The sequence below is a fragment of the Tursiops truncatus genome, chromosome 2, assembly GCF_011762595.2.
Source record: "Tursiops truncatus isolate mTurTru1 chromosome 2, mTurTru1.mat.Y, whole genome shotgun sequence".
Taxonomy (NCBI): domain Eukaryota; kingdom Metazoa; phylum Chordata; class Mammalia; order Artiodactyla; family Delphinidae; genus Tursiops; species Tursiops truncatus.
Genome location: NC_047035.1, coordinates 122,370,209 through 122,394,628, shown reverse-complemented (window position 1 = coordinate 122,394,628; position 24,420 = coordinate 122,370,209). Strand labels below are relative to the sequence as shown.

Genomic DNA, 24,420 nt, shown 5'->3' with positions numbered 1-24,420 from the left:
TGTCTGTTGATTCGTTTGCAAATATTTTCTCCTCTTCTGAGGGTTGTCTTTCCGTCTTTTTTGTAGTTTCCTTTGCTGTGCAAAAACTTTTAAGTTTCATTAGGTACCATTTGTTTATTTTTGTTTTTATTTCCATTACTCTAAGAGGTAGATCAAAAAAGATCTTGCTGTGATTTATATCCAAGAGTGTTCTTCCTATGTTTTCCTCTAAGAGTTTTATAGTGTCCAGTCTTAGATTTAGGTCTCTAATCCATTTTGAGTGTATTTTTGTTTATGGTGTTAGGAAGTGTTCTAATTTCATTTTTTACATGTAGCTATCCAGTTATCCCAGCAGCACTTATTGAAGAGACTGTCTTTTCTCCATTATATATCCTTGCCTCCTTTGTTATAGATAGTTGACCACAAGTGTATGGGTTTATCTCTGGGCTTTCTATCCTGTTCCATTGATCTATATTTCTGTTTTTGTGCCAGTACCATATTGTCTTGATTACTGTAGCTTTGTAATATAGTGTGAAGTCCAGGAGCCTGATTCCTCCAGCTCTGTTTTTTTCCCTCAAGACCGTTTTGGCTATTTGGGGTCTTTTGTGTCTCCATACAAATTTTAAGCTTTTTGTTCTAGTTTTGTAAAAAATGCCATTGGTAATTTGATAGGGATTACATTGAATCTGTAGATTGCTTTGGGTAGTATAGTCATTTTCACAGTATTGATTCTTCTAATACAAGAACATGGTATATCTCTCTATCTGTTTGTATCATTTTTAAGTTCTTTCATCAGCATCTTATAGTTTTCTGCATATAGGTGTTTTGTCTCCCTAGATAGATTTATTCCTAGGTATTTTATTCTTTTTGTTGTAATGGTAAATAGTGTTTCCTAAATTTCTCTTTCAGATTTTTCATCATTAGTGTATAGGAGTGCAAGAGATTTCTGTGCATTAATTTTGTATCCTGCTACTTTACCAAATTCATTGATTAGCTCTAGTAGTTTTCAGGTGGCATCTTTAGGATTCTCTATGTATAGTATCATGTCATCTGCAAACAGTGACAGTTTTACTTCTTCTTTTCCAATTTGTATTCCTTTTATTTCTTTTTCTTCTCTGATTGTCGTGGCTAGGACTTCCAAAGCTATGTTGAATAATAGTGGTGAGAGTGGACATCCTTGTCTTTTTCCTGATCTTAGAGGAAATGCTTTCAGTTTTTCACCACTGAGAATGATGTTTGCTGTGGGTTTTTCATATATGGCCTTTATTATGTTGAGGTAGGTTCCCTCTATGCATACTTTCTGGAGAGTTTTTATCATAAATGGGTGTTGAATTTTGTCAAAAGCTTTTTCTGCATCTATTGAGATGATCATATGGTTTTTATTCTTCAACTTGTTAATATGGTGTATCACATTGATTTATTTGCATATATTGAAGAATCCTTGCATCTCTGGGATAAATCCCACTTGACCATGGTTTATGATCCTTTTAATATGTTGTTGGTTTCTGTTTGCTAGTATTTTGTTACGATTTTTACATCTATATTCATCAGTGATATTGGTCTATAATTTTCTTTTTTTGTAGTATCTTTGTCTGGTTTTGGTATCAGGGTGATGGTGGCCTCATAGAATGAGTTTGGCTGTGTTCCTTCCTCTGCAATTTTTTGAAAGAGTTTGAGAAGGATGGGTGTTAGCCCTTCTCTAAATGTTTGATAGAATTTTCCTGTGAAGTCATTGGGCCCTGGGCTTTTGTTTGTTGGAAGATTTTTAATCACAGTTTCAGTTTCATTACTTGTGATTGGTCTGTTCATATTTTCTATTTCTTCCTGGTTCAATCGTGGAAGGTTATACCTTTCTAATGATTTGTCTATCCCTTCCAGGTTGTCCATTTTATTGGCATAGAGTTGCATGTAGTAGTCTCTTAGGATGCTTTATATTTCTGCAGTGTCTGTTGTAACTTCTTTTTTATTATTATTATTTTTAAACAGGATATTTTTATTTTTTAAATTTATTTATTTTAGTTTTGGCTGTGTTGGATCTTCATTGCTGTTCTCAGATTTTCTATTGTTGTGGCGAGCGAGGGCTACTCTTTGTTGGAGTGCACAGGCTTCTCATTATGGTGGCCTCTCCCGTTGTGGAGCTTGGGCTCTAGGCATGCAGTATGTGTGGCGCACGTGCTCAGTAGTTGTGGCATACAGCCTTAGTTGCTCCACTGCATGTGGGATCTTCCCGGACCAGGGCTTGAACCCACGTCCCCTGCATTGACAGGCAGATTCCCAACCACTGTGCCACCAGGGACACCCTGTAACTTCTTTTTCATTTCTAATTTTAATGATCTGAGTCCTCTCGCTCTTTTTCTTGATGAGTCTGGCTAGTGGTTTATCAATTTTGTTTATCTTCTCAAAGAACCAGCTTTTAGTTTTATTGATCTTTGCTATTGTTTTCTTTGTTTCTATTTCATTTATTTCTGCTCTGATCTTTCTGACTTCTTTCCTTCTACTAACTTTGTGTTTTGTTTGTTCTTTCTCCAGTTCTTTTAGGTGTAAGGTTAGATTGTTTATTTGAGATGTTTGTTGTTTTTGAGGTAGGATTGTATTGCTATTAAATTCCCTCTTAGAACTGCTTTTGCTGCATCCCTTGGGTTTTGGGTCATCATATTTTCATTGTTATTTGTCTTTAGGTATTTTTTGATTTCCTCTTTGATTTCTTCAGTGATCTCTTGGTTATTTAATAATGTATTGTTTAGCCTCCATGTTTTTGTGTTTTTTATGTTTTTTTCCCTGTAATTCATTTCTAAGCAGAAAAGATGCTTAATATGCATCTAATCTAAAGCAGAAAAGATGCTTAATATGATTTCAATTTTCTTAAATTTAATAAAGCTTAATTTGTGACCCAAAATGTGATCTATCCTGGAGACTGTTCCATGAGCACTTGAGAAGAAAGTGTAATCTGCTGGTTTTGGATGGAATGTCCTGTAAATATCAATTAAATCTATCTGGTCTATTGTGTCACTTAAAGCTTGTGTTTCCTTATTAATTTTCTGTTTGGATGATCTGTCCATTGGTGTAAGTGAGGTGTTAAAGTTCCCCACTATTATTGTGTTACTGTCGATTTCCTCTTTTATAGCTGTTAGCAGTTGCGTTATGTATTGAGGTGCTTCTGTGTTGGGTGTATATATATTTATAATTGTTATATCTTCTTCTTGGATTGATCCTTTGATTATTTTGTAGTGTCCTGCCTTGTCTCTTGTAACATTCTGTATTTTAAAGTCTACTTTATCTGATATGAGTATTGCTACTCCAGCTTTCTTTTTTTTTTTTTTTTTTTTTGCAGTACGTGGGCCTCTCCCATTGCGGAGCACAGGCTCTGGACGTGCAGGCTCATCGGCCATGGCTCACGGGCCTAGCTGCTCTGCGGCATGTGGGATCTTCCCAGACCGGGGCATGAACCCGCGTCCCCTGCATCAACAGGCGGACTCTCAACCACTGCGCCACCAGGGAAGCCCCCAGCTTTCTTTTGATTTCCATTTGCATGGAATATCTTTTTCCATCCCCTCACTTTCAGTCCGTATGTGTCCGTATGTCTGAAGTGGGTCTTTGTAGACAGCATATATATGGATCTTGTTTTCGTATCCATTAAGCCAGCCTGTGTCTTTTGGTTGGAGCATTTAATCCATTCATGTTTAAGGTAATTATTGATATGTATGTTCCTATTATCATTTTCTTAATTGTGTTGGGTTTGTTTTTGTAAATCCTTTTCTTCTCTTGTGTTTCCCACTTAGAGAAGTTCCTTTAGCGTTTTTTGTAGAGCTGGTTTGGTGGTGCTGAATTCTCTTAGCTTTTGCTTGTCTGTAAACCTTTTGATTTCTCCATTGAATCTGAATGAGATCCTTGCTGGGTAGAGTGATCTTGGTTGTAGGTTCTTCCCTTTCATCACTTTAAGTATATCATGCCACTCCCTTCTGGCTTGTAGAGTTGCTTCTGAGAAATCAGCTGTTAGCCTTCTGGGAGTTCCCTTTATGTTATTTGTCGTTTTTCCCTTGCTGCTTTCAATAATTTTTCTATGTCTTTAATTTTTGCCAATTTGAATACTGTGTATTTCGGCATGTTTCTCCTTGGGTTTATCCTGTATGGGACTCTGCACTTCCTGGGCTTGGGTGGCTATTTCATTTCCCATATTAGGGAAGTTTTCAACTATAATCTCTTCAAATATTTTCTTGGATCCTTTCTCTCTCTCTTCTCCTTCTGGTACCCCTATAATGCAAATGTTGTTGCATTTAATGTTGTCTTAGAGGTCTCTTAGGCTGTCTTCATTTCTTTTCATTTTTTTTTTCTTTATTCTGTTCCGCAGCAGTGAATTCCACCATTCTGTCTTCCAGGTCACTTATCTGTTCTTCTGCCTCAGTTATTCTGCTGTTGATTCCTTCCAGTGTGTTTTCATTTTTCATTTCAGTTATTGTGTATTTATCTCTGTTTGTTTGTTCTTTAATTCTTCTAGATCTTTTTTAAACATTTCTTGCATCATCTCGATCTTTGCCTCCATTCTTTTTCCAAGGTTCTGGATCATATTCACTATCATTATTCTGAATTCTTTTTGTGAAAGGTTGCCTATCTCCACTTCATTTAGTTCTTTTTGTGGGGTTTTTTCTTGTTCCTTCATGTGTTACATTAGCTCTCTGCCTTTTCATCTTGTCTGTCTTTCTGTGAATGTGGTTTTTGTTCCACAGGCTGCAGGATTGTAGTTCTTCGTGCTTCTGCTGTCTGCCCTCTGGTGGATTAGTTTATCTAAAAGGCTTGTGTAAGTTTCCTGATGGGAGGGACTGGTGGTGGGTAGAGCTGGCTGTTGCTCTAGTGGGCAGAGCTCAGTAAAACTATAATCTGCTTGTCTGCTGATGGGTGGCACTGGGTTTCCTTCCTGTTGGTTGTTTGGCCTGAGGCAGCCCAACACTGGAGCCTTCCTGGACTCTTTGGTGGGGCTAATGGTGGACTCTGGGAGCGCTCACGCCAAGGAGTACTTCCCAGAACTTCTGCTGCCAGTGTCCTTGTCCTCACGGTGAGACAGAGCCACCCCCCGCCTCTGGAGGCGACCCTCCAATAATAGCAGGTAGGTCTGGTTCAGTCTCCTGTGTGGTCACTCGACCTTCCCCTGGGTCCCACTGTACACATCACTTTGTGTGTGCCCTCCAAGAGTGGAGCCTCTGTTTCCCCCGGTCCTGTCAAAGTACTGTAATGAAATCCCACTATCCTTCAAAGTCTGATTCTCTAGAAATTCCTCCTCCCGTTGCCGGACCCCCAGGTTGGGAAGCCTGACGTGGGGCTCAGAACCTTCACTCCAGTGGGTGGACTTCTGTGGTATAAGTGTTCTCCAATGTGTGAGTCACCCACCCAGCAGTTATGGGGTTTGGTTTTCTTGTGATTGCACCCCTCCTACCATCTCATTGTGGCTTCTCCTTTGTCTTTGGACGTGTTTTATCTTTTTTGGTGAGTTCCAGTGTCTTCCTGTTGATGATTGTTCAGCAGTTAGTTGTGATTCTGATGCTCTTGCAAGAGGGAGTGAGAGCATGTCCTTCTACTCTGCCATCATGAACCAATCTCTGATTTTTTTCTAATACCATACCAACCTTGAATGTTTGGACTACAACCACTTTCCTAATGTATTATCTTTTAATATATACTGTTGGGCTTAGTTTGCTAATGTTTTATTAAGAATATTTGCATAGTAAGATAGGCTTGTAATTTTCTGTTTTCATAATGTGTTTGTTGGGTTTCAGTATCAAGTTGATGTTGGCTTCAGAAAATAAGTTGGAAAGTGTCCTTATCGCTGAACAGTTTTCATCAGTGAGTGTTATTACTTCCTCAGATTTTGCTAAAATTCACTAGTGAAATCATCTGAATCTGAAGTTTTCTTTGTGGAAGATTTAAATATCTTTCAATTCATTAATGTGTAAATAACTAGAATGTTTATTTTTCTACTATAAATTTTAGTATTTTGTATTTCTCTAATAATCTGTTCTTTTCATTTAAGTTTCAAACTTATTGGCATACAGTTATTCATATAATACCTTTAAACTTTTTGATGCCTGTAGGATCTATAGTGAAAACCTCTTTTTTATTCCTGTTATTTGTAATTTATACTCATTCTTTTCAAGCTTAGTCTTTCTGTGGTGGGTTAGTTATGATATTTGTACTTTTATTTTTTTCTATTATGTTTAATATAGCCTTCATTTAACTTTCTTTAGATTTCATTTACTGTTTTCTAATTTTTGAGGTGGATGCTTATCTTGTTATTTCAGCTTTTAATACTTTTAATATATGCGAATAGGCTCTTAATTTCCCTGAAAGGAAGCAATATCCCACAAGTTTTGATACATAGCGTATTTAATAGTATTTAGGTAAATACATGTCTTAATTTCTCTTGTGACTTTTTTCTTTGACCAATTGATTATTTAGAATTATATTCCATAATTTCAAAGCAAGAAGTCTTTTAAAAAATCTTTTTATTATGTATTCTGGTTTATTTGAATTCTATGTTCACTTTTTTGAGATTTGTTACTTGCTTTATGGCTCAGAAAGTGGTTAATGTTTGTGAATTTTGTGTCTGCACTTGAAAAGGATGTATTCTACAGTTGTTGAGTGCAGTGTTTTATATTTATTTATTTATTTATTGGCTGTGTTGGGTCTTCATTATGGTGTTCAGACTTCTCTTGTTGCAGAGCATGGGCTCTAGGTGCGAGGGCTTCAGTAGTTGTGGCACGTGGGCTTAGTTCCTCCATGGCATGCGGGATCTTCCTGGACCAGGGATCGAACCCATGTCCCCTGCATTGGCAGGCAGATTCTTAACCACTGAGCCACCAGGAAAGTCTGAGTGCAGTGTTTTATATATATACGTATATACCTATTCAGTTAAGTTTGTTAATAGTGCTGTTCAAATTTTCTGTACCTTCTGGGTTTTTGACTGTCCTGTCAAATACTGAGAAAGGATTGTTAAAATCCCTCTATTAAGATTGTGGCTTTGTTTTGAAGTTATGTTATTTAGAGTTATTTTTATTTTCTTATGGATTGAACTTTTTATCATTTTGAGTTAACCCTTTTTATATGTAGATATGCTTTTTGATTCAAAATCACCTAGTCTAAGATTAATACAGGTACACTAGCTTTCTTTTTGTTACTCTTTGTCAGATATATTTTTCATCCTTTCACATTGTTTTCCGGTATCTGTATTTTTCTTACAAATACCATATTGTTGAGTATTTAATAAAATTCATTCTGACAATCTTTATGTTTTCCCTAAAAGATTTTACATGATTCACTTTTAATGTTACTGTTGGGAAGTATATTTGAGTGTGAAGATTCCATCTTTTATTTGTTCTGCCTGGACCATTTTCCCTTTTTCCTCCATTTTCGCCTGCTTTTAGATTAATTGAGAGGTTTGTTTATTTATTTATTTATTTATTTTTGCCATGCCACATGGCTTGCAGAATCTTAGTTCTCTGACCAGGGATCGAACCTGGGCCCTTGACAGTGAAAGCTCCGAGTCCTAACCACTGGACAGACAGGGAATTCCCAACTGAGCATTTTATTTTTCTTTCTCCAGCTGGGTTGGAAGTTATACATTCCTTTACTCTTATATTAGTGGTTGTATTAGAGATTACAGCATGCATCTTTGACTTATCAGTATTTAATAAATATGAATTGATTTTTATCCTTTCCCTGGACAATGCAAGGACTTTTTCTTTTAACATCTTTTTATTCTCTCTTAACTTACATGCTCTTATAGGTATGTGTTATAATTATAACTGTTTATAAATCCCCTGAGATGTCATTATTATTGTTTAATACAGTCACCATGTATTCACATTTGCCCTCACATTTACCTTTTTGCTGCTCTTCATTCTTTCCTGCATCTGAACCAGGACCATTTTTCCTTCTCTTTGAAGAGCACTATTTAGATTTTCTTTAGTTCTAGTCTGCCAGTGACACTCTCAGTTTCCTTTTAAGATTTTATCTTCTTTGGTCTTCAGCATTTTAGTGTCGTGTGCCTAGGTATAATCTTCCTTTACCTATTTAAGGTTTATGGATCTGTGGTTTGGTGCTTTTAATCGGATTTACTAAATTCTCAGCTATTATTTCTTCAAATATTCCTCCTGCATAATTCATTCCCTCCTTCCCAATGACAAATATGTCAGCCTTTCCCCCTCTCTCCTCTGTGTCTCTTACCCTGTCTTCTGTTAGCTTTCAACTTCTAGTCTCCCAATGCCTTATTCTATTTTTTTCTAACTTTTCTTCTAGTGTAATAATTTTCTCTTCAGCTTTACCAAATCTTCCATTGAACCAGTAATCAAGCTTGTAATTTTTTTTTTCAGGTCTAGTTCGTTTTTTGTTTGTTTAACTTTTATTGAAATATAGTTGATTTACAATGTTGAGTTAGTTTCAGGTATACAGCAAAGAGATTCAGTTATACATACATATATATATACATATATATATATACACACACATATATTCTTTTTAGATTCTTTTCCATTATAGGTTATTACATGATATTGAGTATAGTTCCCTGTCCCTGTCCTTGTTGGTTATCTATTTTATATATAGTAGTGTGTATATTTTAATCCCAAACTCCTAATTTGTCCCCCCCTTTCCCCTTTGGTAACCATAAGTTTGTTTTCTTTGTCTGTGAGTCTCTTTCTGTTTTGTAAACAAGTTCATTTGTATCATTTTTTTAGATTCCACTTATAAGTGGTATCATGTAGTATTTGTCTTTCTCTGTCTGACTTACTTCACTTAGTATGATAATCTCCAGGTCCCTCCACGTTGCTGCAAATGGCATTATTTCATTCTTTGTAATATTCCATTGTATGTATATACCACATCTGCTTTATCCATTCATCTGTTGATGGACACTTAGGTTGCTTCCATGTCTTGGCTATTGTAAATAGAGTTGCTGTGAACATTGGGGCGCATGTATCTTTTTGAATTATGGCTTTCTCCAGATATATACCCAGGAGTGGGATTGCTGGATCATCTGGTAACTATTTTTAGTCTTTTAAGGAACCTCCAAACTGTTTTCCATAGTAGCTCCACCAATTTACATTCCCACCCACAGTGTAGGAGGGTTCCCTTTTCTCCACATCCTCTCCAACATTTATTATTTGTAGGCTTTTGATGATGGCCATTCTGGCTGGTATGAGGTGTTCATTTGTTTAAATCTGTTAGGTCATTTTTTATAGTTTCTAGCTCTTCTAAGTGTCAGTCTGGTCAATCTTATCTTTAGCTTCAGGATCATCGCAAGCATGGTAATTTAAAGTCCCTATAAGCCTGATCCTATTCTTATTTTTGTTGGTTCTTATTGTATGATACCTTATCTTGTGTTGTGCTTGGTTATCTCTGAGTATGTGTCTGACATTGTACTTGGAAATTTATTTCTTATAAATAATTTGAGGACTAGGATTATATGTTTTTTTTTTAATTAAGTGAGGACTTTGTTTTGTTCATTATCTGGGAGTTCCCGCAATCTGGAATGACCTTAATCCAGTGCCAGTTCGTGATATTTTCTGGGCCACCCAGTTGACCCTAAGCTGAGGAGCAGTTTGCACAAAGGCTCACTCTTACTTCTGGTTCACTGCCAGGCCCCAGTGAGTTCTATGGTAGCAGAATAATAGCCCCTCACTTTCGCCCATGTCTTAATCCCCTGGACCGGGGAATATGTTGTGTTACATGACGAGGGGAAATTAAAGTTGAAAATGGAATTAAGGTGGTTAATCAGCTGTCCCTGAGGTGGGGATAATATCACTAATTATCCTGAACTATTGAGGCAGTCTCCTAGTAATTACAGGGGCCCTGAGAAGTGAAAGAGGAGGCAGGATAGTGAATGTCAGATGCAGCGCGAGAAAGACTCCATCCCCAGGTGCTGACTTTGAAAATGGAAGGAAGCTGTGAGTGAAGGAATGGGAAGGGCCTCGAGAAGCTGGAAGAGGCAAAGCAGTGGATTTTCTCCTAGAGCCTTCAGAAGGAACACAGCAACATAGCCCTCTAGATACCTTGGTTGCTCAGTGAGGCCCCTTTCCAACTTTTGACCTCCAGACCTGGAAGATAGCACATGTGTTACAGCAGAGGGAGGAAACTGGCTCAGGTCCTGCACTCACCACTGGTCTCATTAGCTCCACTCGTTTCTCTACTATCTCTTTTAGAGACCAGAGACTCCCTGAAGGAAAAAGAGGCCCCAAAGATCAGTCCCAACTCTCCAGATTTTTGTCTTTTCTAGATTTGATTCTACTTCACCTTCTTGTTAAATCTCTGATACCTTTGGGCAGTCGTTTTTAATATTTTGTCCAGTGTTTCTATTTGCCCCCAGCTGGACGTTTGGTCCAAATTGCCTATCTTTCAAGCTGGGCATTTTTTTTCTCTCTCTTGAATTCCAATGAGTGAACTAGTCTGGTTGCGCTTTAGAATTCTACTTTCCTGCTGCCCTTTTGGTCATTTCCCAGGTTAGTGAAGGGCTCCTTAGCTGACCTCTTTTTGTATCCTCCATCCTGATTTTCTTCTAACACCAGCAGTATGACTCTCTCCTACATGGTTACCCTTGGGAGCTGCCCTCAGAATCCACTTGGTTATAAATGCACCCAGGTTTCAGTTCCCTTCAAGCCACCTTGTGAGAGGTGGGTGCCTTTTTTTCCAGTTGGGCTGTCTGCTCAGTGATCTCCAAAACGGGACAGGTTCACACCCGCTGCCCGGTCTGTGCCTACACGTCACACATCACCTTTGGTGATGAAAGAGGGACTGGAGGCCTGTGGTTGGTGTGAATGAAAAATATCACCTGCTAGATCAGTAAAAAAAAAAGGATGTTGCAGCCATCAAGCCATCACCTTAGGGACAGTGAGCCCTGAGGGAACTCAGGATGGAAACAGTGTTTGCCTTGAAGCCGCTCTCACCCTCACCCCAACAGCCTGCCTGAAGAAACTCAGGATGAGAAAGCACAGGCTACTTGGCCCCAGATAGCTGAGATGCATGTCAAAGGAATGCTTTCAGTGAGCCCAGACTCTTGCATCTTTCCCATACAGAGAAAAGCACCAAATTCCTTAACTTGATATATCTGGTTTTCTTTAATCAACAGTAATCTTTTGATGTTCCGACTGCCTGGTCTTTTGTTGCAAAAACTACTATATATCTTGGCCACCCCACCCCACCTCTTCAGAATGGTTCTTCAGTGTTATCTGAGATGCTGTGTCCTGGTCGTGAGGTCCTCAGAATGTACGCGGAATAAAACACAATTCTGAACTTTTAGGTTGTGCATTTTTTTTCAGTTGACATTGGGAAGCAGACAGGCTGGCCTGTCACCTGGCAGAGCAGAGCAGATCAGCAGCGCCGATCCAGACGTGTTTTATGCAGTGGCACCGTGTTGGATTAAGTACAGATTCTTTAAGAGGTCTATTTTAAAGAATGGCCCTCATTTAGGTTTCGAAGTTGGTTTTCTGTAAAAACAACTCTATTGCTTAACTGTCTGAAAGCATAGCCAGCCCTTAGATACTCTTTACACTTTTGATTTTTTTAAAAAAAAGGCACCTCTGCTGGCAGTCACGGCCTACAGAGGCAGCATGGAGCATTTGTAGTGAGAGGGAAAGAAAGCCTTTTAATTTTGAGAATTCAGGCTCAAACCCAGCACTCTGAGCCTTTGTACTTGGCCACCATCTAAACTAAAGCTTTGAGGCTTTTTGACTGTGAACCAGCAAGGAGACAAGGGAACAAAGGAGGAAAAGGTAGGGAAGGAAGGGAGGGCTGGCTTGTGCATTTTTAAGTCAGATTTAACAAATGAAAGCCTGGCTTTCTACCTTCACACAAAGGGAAGTCTAGTGCAGGTACTTGTGGCAGGAAAATTTGCAATTGGAAAAAGAAGGCCTCAGCCCAGACACCCCTCCATCAGGTCTCTATCAGCTGTCAAAGACGCTGATGTTCAGAAGCCTCCTGTGAGGCCCGCTGAGGCCCTGATGCCTGTCTGCTGTCCCTGTCAGCTTTGTTTCCCTGGAGACACTGATGGATCAGGAGCCGGTGTGGCACTCAGAAAAATCGCCACATTCTGGACTGCCTGCCATCCAGGGCCCTGTCACCAGCTGCTGTGCCAGCCTCCTTATGCACTTATGAATCTAGGATGTGTTAAATGATAGTCAAACTCCTGCAGTTGTAGATTAGTTACTTAAATGTGTTTTGTGATAATTTCTATTCTATTTCTGTTTGTATTGGGCATAAACTCCCAGCGTTACACTGAACTATGAAACCACTTGGAGAGAAGATTCTTTGGTTGAAGACTCCTTATACATTTGGCTTCTCCTGCCCCCAGGACCAGAGTGCCTTTGGTTTCATTCAGGTTTTTAGTTATTTAATAAAAACTGATTGATCAGGGGACACCCTGCCATGAGCCAGGGGACACCGTGGTAGACGATTTCTTTCCCATTTCAGGGTAACTGACTGAAAATATTGATTTGGCAATCTAATCTTTGCAGTAAATCATTCGTTCATTCCCTCATTCAGTATTGGGCCGTCTGCCCCCTTTTGAATGCCCACAGCACTGACAGGCGTGTAGTAAATACAAATTGTACTAAAAATGGAAAATAAGAGTTGGGATAGTTATTCCATGCATTTGAGTTAAATGTTTTGCCTAAATTAATGCAGGTATTGTTCACCCATCGTCAATAAATAAGCAGCCAAATTAGAGGCTATGAAGAAATCATTTGATATTGCTACCCTCACACTTGTTAAAGAGGGACTGTGCTTTCTGGAACACAGAGAGGCCCTACCGGGCCCCCTGGCAGTCCCATCTGCCTTCGCATCAGGTGAGGGGTGTCTGGTAATCAAGGGGTCCAGGCCTCCAAGGGCTCAGCACGGAGCTCTGGGTCTATTTGGGAGCTTGTGGTACATGAGATCCTTGAGGAATAAGCATCTGTCACCCCTGGGTCATGTGTGCACCAGACCCTGTGCTGGTCTTGAGGAAACAGAAGTCCTGTGCTCAGAGAATCTGAGGTCCAGGGAAGGAGCAATGTGTGTGGGGGCCATGCAAGCACGGAGTAGCAGTACCCGCCTGCCCAACCTAAGGCAGGGGGCTGTCCACATCCTGCAGTGCAGGGGGCGGTTAGCCAGGTGGAGTCAGGCGGGAGGGCAAAGTACGTCATGTGGAAAGGTGTGGGCCTCTCCAGGGCCCCTTAGTGCAGGAACGGGTGCCAGGAGGGATGGGGGCAGCCAACAGGGTCACCTCGGGGCCCCCTGGGCAGAGCCTGGCTGCTGCATGGAGGTGCAGATCTCATTCTGTAGTGCAGCAGCCGAAGTAGGGTGATCAGCCTTCAAAGGCTACTGTGGGGCAGTGATGTTGAGGCTGGAGGTGGAGGGGAACCCTGAGTCCCTTGTGTGGAGGAGATCGTGGCAGACCACAGGACACAAAGGGTGTTTTCAGGATGGGGGTCCCAGAGGCAGAGAATAGAAGGAGCTCATGTGAGCCCAGGTCTGGCCGCTGGTGCAGGAGGTGGTATTGCCAGGCTCTGTGGGTCCTCTCACCAGCCTCCTCTGGGACCCAGAGACCAAGACAACACAGCCTCACTCTGAAGTCTCCACAGGGAGATCCAGGTGAGGTTCCTGCTGGCGGCACCTGCTTGTCCCATCGGCAAAGCAATGTAAACTGGTTTATGTAACATTTTAATTTTTTAAATTATTTTTTAATTTTTAAAATTTATTTATTTATTTATTTTTTGCTGCAGTGGGTCTTTGTTGCTGTGTGGGCTTTCTCTAGTCGCGGCAAGCGGGGCCTACTCTTCGTTGCAGTGCGGGGGCTTCTCGTCGCGGTGGCTTCTCTTCTTGCGGAGGACGGGCTCTAGGTGTGTGGGCTTCAGTAGTTGTGGCATGTGGGCTCAGTAGTTGTGGCTCGCGGGCTCAGTAGTTGTGGCTTGCGGGCTCTAGAGCGCAGGCTCAGTAGTTGTGGCACACAGGCTTAGTTGCTCCGCAGCATGTGGGATCTTCCTGGACCAGGGCTTGAACCCTTGTCCCCTGTATTGGCAGGCTGATTCTTAACCACTGCACCACCAGGGTAACTTTTTTTTACCACCAGGGTAACACCACCTATGTAACTTTTTTATGATAAAAAATAATGTCTCTTCTTTAATGGACTATAAATGGCCTTTTTCAGACATCGCTGCTTCTGTTATAGGATGGAGGGAGTCCACTTCTGCTTTTACAGAGTATTTATTAGTCATTCATTTAATACAGTGGTCCCCAACCCCCAGGCCGTGGACCGGTAATGGTCCAAAGCCTGAACCATCCCCCACCCAACCCCACCCTACCCCCATCCGTGGAAAAATTATCTTCCACAAAACCAGTCCCTGGTGCCAAAAGGGTTGGGGACCACTAATTTAATGCAAATGTGAAACACAAGATTGATAACAGAATTTTGCACAGCAAAGGAAACCATAAACAAGATGAAAAGACAACCCTCAGAATGGGAGAAAATATTTGCAAATGAAGCAACAGACAAAAGATTAATCTCCAAAATATACAAACAGCTCGTGGAACTCAATATCAAAAAAACAAACAACCCAATTAAAAAATGGGTGGAAGACCTAAATAGACTTTCACCAAAGAAGACATACAGATGGTCAAGAGGCACATGAAAAGATTCTCAACATCACTAATTATTAGAGAAATGCACATCAAAACTGCAATGAGGTATATCACCTCACACCGGTCAGAATGGCCATCATCAAAAAATCTACAAGCTATAAATGCCGGACAGGGTGTGGAGAAAATGGAACCCTCATACACTGTTGGTGGGAATGTAAATTGATACAACCACTATGGAAAACAGTTTGGAGGTTCCTTAAAAAACTAAAAATAGAACTACCATAGGACGCAGCAATCCCACTACTGGGCATATACCCTGAGAAAACCATAATTCAAAAGGACACATGTACCCCAGTGTTCATTGTAGCAATATTTACAATAGCCAGGACATGGAAACAACCTAAATGTCCATTGACAGGTGAATGGATAAAGAAGTTGTGGTACATACATACAATGGAATATTACTCAGCCATGAAAAGGAACGTAACTGGGTCATTTGTAGAGATGTAGATGGACCTAGAGACTGTCATACAGAGTGAAGTAAGTCAGAAAAAGAAAAACAAATATCGTATATTAACGCATATATGTGGAATCTAGAAAAATGGTACAGATGAACCTATTTGTAAGGCAGGAATAGAGACGCAGATGTAGAGCACGGACATGTGGACACAGGAGGGGAAGGAGAGGGTGGGATGAATTGGGAGATCAGGATTGATGTACATACACTCCCATGTGTAAAATAGATACCTAGTGGGAACATGCTATAAAGCACAGGAAGGTCAGCTTGGTGCTTTGTGATGACCTAAGGGGGTGGGATGGGGGGGTGGGAGGGAGGTCCATGAGGAAGGGGATATAGGTATACATATAACTGATTCACTTCACTGTACAGCAGAAACTAACACAACATTGTAAAGCAATTATACTCCAATTTTAAAAAAGAAAAAGAATCTTCCTGGTGAATCAAACATTCATTCAGCAACTGCTCTGGGCACTGCATTCGATACCAGACTCCCCTGTGTGGTTAAACCAGGGACATGGCACCTGCGCAGGTAGCTGTTCTACCTGAGGGGGTGCCAAGTGTCAGGAGGATGTGGGAGCTGGGCATCTTTGGAGGGAAGAAGGAGGAACCACAATCTGGGGTGACTTGGCCCACAAGGTTGTCAACTGCCACAGTTTCTAGAGAAATACAAGTTCAAAGGCAGGGGCCAGGGCTCTCCCCTGTGTCACCACCCTGCCTCTTCTTTCCCACCTACCTAATGAGGTCAAATCACTTCATCCAAAGAAGCTTGAGAAATGTTTGCAGCAGAAACCATGTGCATTTTATTGCCAGTAAGGTGCTTGTTTGGACATGTAGGCTCTGCAGTGAATGATGTCAGCTGCACTTGGCCCAAGATGCTGGGTGTGCTGTGGCCAAGCTGCGGAGAGAGTGGGCGGCATGGCTGAAGGCCTGCTGGTGTGACGGTATCCTCGTGGATCATGCTGCTTCTGCAGCGCCTTCCAGTACCAAGGCCATTGCAGGCGGTGGGGTGGGGGTGGTTAGAATCACCTCTGCATTCGTGGAACTGTGAATTCACAGAGCTCTGGAGATCTTGGAGAGCCAAGTCTAAATGCCAAGAGGTCTGCACTTCTTAATCAGAAGAACTAGGAGTAAATCCCAGGGCTCCTGATTTTTTTACTCCGGTTTTCAGTGAACTGTGCTAACTACATCCAGGGGCATTGCTGAAGATGGGAAGGGGGTACATTTAATTGACGTATGTTTTTGAAAACATTCAAACTTTGACATGTTTGTTTCTTTGGTAATTTCTGTGGAATCAGTTCTACACTTTCTGGCTTATACATACGTTATATTTTCTCGTTAATGCAAGATAGTCTTGGTGAGGTCGGCGGCTGAGCTGGATGTCTGAGAGGCCAAGGAGCTTCCCTCACTTGCTCCAAGGTCTCTTGACCTTGGACATGGTCCTTAATTACCCCACATTAAAGGTAGTTTGAAAACCAACCTCATTGTGGTGCTGTGAGTGGTGGTGAACACCACTTAGCACAATGCCTGGCAGTAGGTGACCTATAAAACATTGTAGCTGTAATTGATGGTTATGATATAGATAATGGTACAGAGGTGCCCTTGGGTGAGTTAAGCATGAGGCTCTCTGTATTTGTGCTGAAATTCCTGGATCTCTGAGCTAGGTGCTACTTGATGATTCATCTATTTCTTCACAGTCAATTGTCAATGATTGTTTATATTTGCTTTCTTTAAACTTTTTTTTGTGGTAAAATACACATAACAACAAAAGTTACAATTTTAACCCTTTTTTGTTGTTTTTTTTTTTTTAGATAGAGTCTCTTTATTGCTTTGAACTTTTCTTTTCTTTTCTTTTCTTTTCTTTTCTTTTCTTTTCTTTTCCTTTTTTGGCACGCTGTGCGACTTGCAGGATCTTAGTTCCCTGGCTAGGGATTGAACCTGGGCCCTCGCCAGTGAAAGCACAGAGAGAAAGTGTGGAGTCCTAACCACTGGACCACCAGGGAATTCCCCATTTTAACTTTTTTTTAAATGTACAGTTCTGTGACATTAAGTACATTCACATTCTTGTGCAACAGTCACCACCGTCCATCTCCAGAACTGTTTCATCTTCCCCAACTTTTTGTCTGCTTTTTCAAAAAATGGAGTTAGCATGCTTGGAATGGAAGGATAGACTGGACCTTCTGTCCATGCTCCGGTACCAGGTCAACAGAAGGTTGGCTGTTGGATGACTTGGGCACTACCTTGAGGCCAGTTTGGCATGAAGGAGATGGGTAGATGATTGGATGGAGTGATGAATAAATATATTTCTTAAATGAGGTTATTAAGAAATTGCCAATTACTTTGGAAACAATCAAGATAAGCAGAATTTTCTCATCCAAAAGGTATGCTCTGGACATGAAACCCTTTTTAAATGGGAAACTCAGAGATGGTCTCTGTATTAGTTTGTTAAGGCTAAGAGTGGCCCAAACAACAAATTTATTTCCTCACAGTGCTGGAGGCTGCAGAGTCCAAGATCAGGGTGTCCACAGGACTGCTCTCTTTGAAGCCCCTCTCCTTGGCTTGTAGATGGGTGTCTCTTCCCTTTTTCTTTTCACAGTCTTCCCTCAGTTTGTGTCTGTGTCCAAATTCCCTCTTCTTATAAGTACACCAAGCAGATTGTATGAGGGCTAACCTTGATGATCACATTTTACCTTAATTATCTTTGAAAAGACCCTATGTCCAAATACAGTCACATTCTGGGGTACTGGGGGTTAGGACTTCAACGTATGGATTCTGGGGGTGGCGTAAGGAGACACAGTTTAACCCATAACAGTCTCTAAAAATCCCTCCAGCTCTAAAAATCCTCCCCAATTCCAGACAAAGCAGAGGAGGCCAGGCATCCCATGCCCTGGGGATGCACATTCCCCAAGGCACATGGTTATTAGTAGAACATTACAAATGCAGCTCTGAAGCCCCAGAGACAGAATGTTCTACCGTTTCTGAGCCATGCACATTACATTTTTCTTAGAGAGAAAGAATCATAAACAGAGACAGAGTATTTTAAGTCTACCCTCCCTGTCTGCCAAGAATAACCCTGGTGTGCTGCAGAACTCCCTCCCTTCATGGCCGTCCTGGGCACTGTATCTGCAGATGTCTGCTCTGGAAAAGTCAGCCAACTGGCTTCAAGAGAAGCACAAGGCTTGAAATAAACACCGCTTCTCCAAGCATAGCCTTACTCTGGAACAGAGCCAGAGGCCATTTCAGTCCACGGAGAGAGGGGCCGATGGCTAATGAAACTTCAGGAAGAGCCTTTTAAAATGGCACTTTCCTTTCAGCTGTTGAATTGAGCTACTACTATGTAGTGAGTTCTTTTAATGTACATGCTATACGGGAAAACAGTCAGGACAGACTTTTGAGTCATTGCCTTTACAGCCGTATCCTGTCCCAGGGAGGGCATTGTTTTGCTGGAGTAATAGTTATCTGGGTGGGTATCAACAATGTTTATTCCTTTGATTTTTAACCAGTTGCACTTCTTTTTTTTTGTTTGCGGTACGCGGGCCTGTCACTGTTGTGGCCTCTCCTGTTGTGGAGCACAGGCTCTGGACGCGCAGGCTCAGCGGTCATGGCCCACGGGCCCAGCCGCTCTGCGGCATGTGGGATCTTCTCGGACCGGAGCACGAACCCGTGTCCCCTGCATCGGCAGGCGGACTCTCAACCACTGCGCCACCAGGGAAGCCCCAGTTGCACTTTTTTTGTGACGCCATGCTTGCGTGAGGAAAGACAAGTCCTTTTTTTTTTTTTTTTTTTTTTTACCACGTGTGACACTCATGGAGAAAAGAGAGTGGCCAGCCTGATCAAAGCAAGCTGATTTTTAAAAACCCATAAATGTACTCAGTTATTTACACTAAAGACATATTCCTGGTATTTCTCTCTTCCCTCCCTACCACCCCCCTCCTCTCGCCCCTTCCCTCTCCTCACTCCTCATTTCTCCACGCGAGCCAGGCCTTGCTTCATCTATCAGTGCCAAATTCTAAGTGAAGGACTTTCTTTGTGGTGAGCTGTCATTTTTTTCATCAAGCAGAATAATAAAGAAATTGGTGGCTGACACATTGATTATTTAACTGTTTTTCCCCAAATATCTGTGAAGAATTTTTAGCGCACATTGAGGAAGTGATATTTTTATTCTAAGTTCCTATTTTCCAGATGGAATCTGCTTCTCTAAATCTGTATAGAAAGTTGGAAGGTGCTGGTCTGTCTCAAGAAACTCACTCATTCCTTCCCGTCACTAGTGGCTTCCCTCTTATACCATATGTGCTTAATTTGCATTAGAGCTACAGTTCTATGGGCTCACTGTCATTCACTGTAAAAACAAAGATGCACAGGCCAAGTGCTCTGTGTGTGGTGTGTGTGTGTGAGAGAGAGAGAGACTCTGCACAGGTTACAAGGCAGAGTCCTTCTTCATGGAATGTTCCTGCTGTGGGTGGGAGACAGAGAAGCAAGTGCCTTTTAGATGGACAGGCTGAGCTCAGATCTCTCTAATGTGTATGTGCTATTATTTTAGGTCTCCGAATTCAATCCTTTGACGTTCACCAGCGTAATCGAGTGTGAGAAGCCCAACAACGACCTGACTAGGTTTCGTGGGTGCATGTGAGTATCAGACCTCTGCCTGGGCTTCCCCTTCTGTTTGACAGACTACATGTACATATGCGGTCAACCCTTGAGCCACAAGGGTTGGGGGATGCCAACCCCCACCCAGCTGAAAATTCACATGGTCAGTGTCAATGGGGGATTGGTTCCGGGACCTGCCAGGGATACCAGAATCCCTGGATGCTCAAGCTCCATAGTCTGCCCTCTGGATGTGCAATTCTGCATCCACGGATTCAGCCAATCTCGGATGGTGTAGTACTGTGTTTATTGAAAAAAACCTGTGAATAAATGGAACTGCGCAGCTCAAACCCGTGTTGTTCAATGGTCCACTTTGTATAGTATAGTACAGTACTATATATATATATTCTTTGCCACTTGGTGCAGCCTTTGAGGAATGTTGCCCTGCACCTGAGCTCATGGGGCTGCTTGGTAAGAGCCTGTCAGCAGTAGAAGTTTGTCAGATCCCCTCCCTCTAGCAGCCAGAGAAGGTGGGGACGTGGGAAACAAGGTTGACTACATGTGGCCCCATAAATGTAAGCACAGGCCCCAGGCAGGAGGAGCCTGCCTGGAAGTTCATTCCTTCATTCATGCACTCAGCCATTGAACAAGTATTTGCTGAGCACCTACTGTGTGCTAGGCTCTTTTCAAGGCTCTGGGGATAACACAGTGAACTGAATAGAAAAGAAATTTCTGCCTTCATGTTTATTTCACTCTAGTTAGAGAGACAGTAAACAAAATAAGAAGTCCTAGAACATGTTAACTTGTCCAGCTCCTTGCTCCAAAACAGAGACAAGAAAGGTAGATGAATGACATTGGATTGGCCATCTGTTGGTCCTTGTTGAAGCTGGGCTGGGGGTACATGGGAAGTATGGATGGTATCTCTGCTTCTGTGAATAGTTGGAAATTACCGTAATCGTGTTAATAGTTGTGCACGACTTGGCTGGGCAGTGTGGGGAAAAGGGAGGAGGGAGAGAACAGGGTGTAGCGTGGAGTTGTGGAGCTGCCTGCTGGGGACAGTGGGGGTGCCCCCCCACAGAGGGAGCCAGCTGTGTGGGCATGAGCCTGGGGGCCACAGGTGTGACCTGGAGAATTGGGGCCTCCCACGGCCGTCCGGCTCTGAGGGCCAACTGACCAGGATGCTGCTTAGCGGTCCAGGTACAGCGTGGGTGCCTAGGACACACAGGTAACACAGGTGCTCTGCTCCTGGAGGGGCTCCACTGCTGAGAGCTTTTGGTGTGAGGTCAAGTCTTCTGCTTTGCTGACATGTCCGGCAATGTTTCCTTTGCCCAGCACGCGACAGGCTTCCCATCATGTTGCGGGGCAGGGGGAGAGTCAGTGAATGAAAAGTGTGAACAGCGAAGGGCCAGATACTGCCTGTCACCTGCTGAAATTGCGGATACTTGTCTGAGGATCGACTAGAACTTGAAAGTGTTAGATCACCCCTTAAAGGAACCAGTTAAAGGAGAGTAAAAACTCATTAGAAAAATACTAAAATGTCATCTGTAAAATTTGGGGGAAGATACTCAGCCGTCCGTCCGAAACTGGTCTGCTGTGGGTTTCTCAGCCCCTGTGGCCCTCCTGGGCTTCTCACACGTGGCACCGTCCTCTGCACCACCCCAAATCTCCTGGGTCAGGCGGGCAGAACAGAGCAGATGCTGGATCCACAGACCCTGAAATGACTACTGTGAAGGAGGTGGAGGCAGCCTCTAGGGAGAATGTTCTGTGGACATTCTTGCTGATGGGGTAATTTTTTGGTACCAACTCTCCCAAAGGAAAAAGCTAGACCTCCTTCTCCTGACTATACCCTGGCCTGTGCTCTCCTGCTCTGTGGGGCCTCTGGAGCCCTGTTCTCAGACCACTCCTCACACTCTTGTTGCCTGCCCAAGACTTGGATTAGCGCTGCAGGGGGTTTAGCCCCAAGTCAGCAGCTCTTGGTCCTGCCCTTGGGAGCTACCTCTGTGTTAAACAAGGGTATTGACCAAGTCTGGCTTAGTGCTGAGGCTGGCAGACTCTGGAGCCCACGCTTTCCAGCAAGATAGCTCTGGCGAACTACTGAACATTACTCATCTGTATAATGGGGAGAATCCAGGAGCCCCCTTGTGTCATGGGTGCAAAGCTTTGTCAATTTAATACATGGAAAGCTTTCAGAAGGGTGGGTGCTTAATAAACATTGGCCACTATTATGGTCATTGCTGCTGTTGTTAACATTTCTTTGACTATATTACTATATAGTAATATATTATTACTATCATACTATAGAGCAGGGAGAGAGACAGGTCAGGAGGGAGGCAAAGGCGAGAACTCAAATGTTCCCTGGGGAGGGGGATACAGTGGAAGAGGAGGCTGGGAGGATGGTTTGTCTACTATGTATGGATCATGGGGAGCTATAGGTGGAGGAGAGATGGGGTTTGGGATTCACTGCATTTGAGGAGCTGGCGAGTGCATTCGGTGGAGTGACAGAAAAAAATCTATGTGATAGGAATTCAGGGGAGTAGGTGCTAAAGACACAGGTTTGGGGAACCTCTGTCTAGAGGTTGTGTTTGAGGACGGAGAGACACCAGACCAACATGGGACAGAAGGCAAGAGAGAAAAGGAATGAAGACAAAGCAATCCCAACAGGCAGGAGCAGGATCCCTTGGGGATGTGGTTCCAAAGGCAACGCCCAGTGGAGGAGGCCCAGAGGGACATTTAGGAAGGAGGTCTGCCAGATGCTGGACTCCACAGGAACCTGGGAAAAGGGAGGGCCGCACTGTCGGAGTAGAGCCCAGATTATAGGAGATGGAAGAGGAATTGTACTTTCAACCACTCTTTCTAGAAATGTGACTTGAAAAGGAGGGACAGGGCCAGAGATGAAAACCTCCAAAAGAGAAGAAGGACACTTGTTAGGAAGAGAGAAGATAACAGAAGGCCAGGCTGGAGATCTCCGTGGGGACCTCCATGCAAAGGGATTCAGTGATCCGGGAAAGGGGTGTCCCTTGGCCCCTCGCCCACCTGCAGCCCCTGCATTGCCTCCAAGCTGGCCCTCAGCTGACTTGGTGCCCCAGCTGCCTCTTTCTTGGGAAGACGGCCTCAAGTAGATAGCATTGTGCCTATGGCCAGCTAGGCTGACTTGGCCGCTCAGAGAGATGCTGCCAGCAAGTGTTCCCAGCATGCATCCTTCTCACTGGCACGTTGCCCAAGAAAGGCAAGAAGGGCAACTCTCCCCAGGTGAAACCTCTTCCCGCTCTGGTTCAACCTTGTCATGCTTTCTCTTACTTTTCCCAGCAAGCCATCCTGCCCTGAGGCTCATGCTATAGAGCCCGGCCAGTTCAGGCCTCTGAGTGCCTAAACCTCCATGCGTTTGTGACTTGCTCTCTCTACTAGGTGATATTTGGGATTCGCTACAAGAATGTCAGGGTGCAGACAGGCCCCTCTCCCAGCTAGGCCTGTCCAGCCAGGAGCTCTGGAGTTTGGGTGTTGGTGGCAGTGTGTTAAAAGCTCTTCCCTCCGTGACTCGGGTTGAAGTCTCCAGGAAGAGTGCTGAGGGGAGGAGAGGGAAGGGCAGGTGAGCAGAGCCTCTGGGAGAGGCCTGGTCACCCCAGGTCCTGAGTCCTGCCTCTAGGCAGAAGGAAGGAAGGAGTCCCCAGCCCCGCTACTGGTCCTGATGCTCAGGGGTGGGGCTAACCTGGGTGGTAGAGCTGAGATTTAGACCCGGGGGTAGACCAGCTGCTGAGCCAGTTCCCTGGTTTGCTGGCTCTCACTGTCTGCTCCTGGTGGCTTTCCTTCAGCCTAAACTCAGCTGCCGCCCTGTAGCCTCACTCACACTGGAGAACCCAGGACTATAGGCCACTGGACAGGCCATCAGATTTCACTCTTATTTGGACCAGTCCATCCAAACTGGAAACCTTAGCTGTTTGCAGCTGGAGAACTAAGCTTGCTTGGGGTCGTACCAAGAAGTCCCAAGCCTTAGGAAAGTTATCCTGTGTTTCCGAGCCCCGGCTTCCTCCTAATTCTGGAGAGAACAGTGGCTGACATTGAATGGAGTGAAAGACACAATGTGAATCAGAGCACTTCGTGCAAGAGGGTGGTGTCAGCCATGGTGTGTGGTCCCATTGGTGTGAAATGTCCAGAGTAAGAATATCTTGAGAGGCAAAAAGTGGATTCGTGGTTTGCCACGGTTGGGGGGTGGGATGGGAATGGGGAGTGACTGCCAGTGGGTACAGGGTTTCTTTCTGATGAAAACATTCTCAAATTAGCTGATGGGGAGCACTGCACAAGGCTGTGAATATAAAAAACCCTGAACTGTACACCTTAAATGGGTGAGTTGCATGGTATATGAAATACAGCTCAAGCTGTTAAAATAAGAGTGTCAGGTGCATCATTATTCAAGTGCACTTTAATGCCCACTAGTTTTTAATGCAATTCCTGTAGTTAAGCACTTATGAAATCGTCAGAGACAGGAGCTGGAAATAACATTGTTCCCCACCTCTTCAGCTGCCCTGGGCCCTGGCAGCCCAGAGAGCCGCTGTGGATGGGGGCTCTGGCTGCTCAGGGCACCCTGCTTAGCTCGCTCAGCAACTCCAGGGCAGGACGATGTAGGCTTTGAAGCCACCAGTCAATCAAACATTTTCACTTACTCCTAAAGAATAAATAAAGCAAAGAGATTGGTTGGTTTCATCATCTGATGTGAAATTCCATTTCGAGCTATAAAGCCAGGCTCCATT

General features: G+C 43.2%; 1 protein-coding gene across 1 annotated transcript in view; it reads left to right on the top strand.

The window, feature by feature from the left end:
* The window catches only part of ATP10A (ATPase phospholipid transporting 10A (putative)), a 177,729-nt gene that overhangs the window by 97,470 nt on the left and 55,839 nt on the right, over nt 1–24,420 (top strand). The window contains 1 exon segment of the mRNA XM_019945970.3: nt 19,632–19,717. Coding sequence (XP_019801529.2) covers nt 19,632–19,717 — 86 coding nt within the window.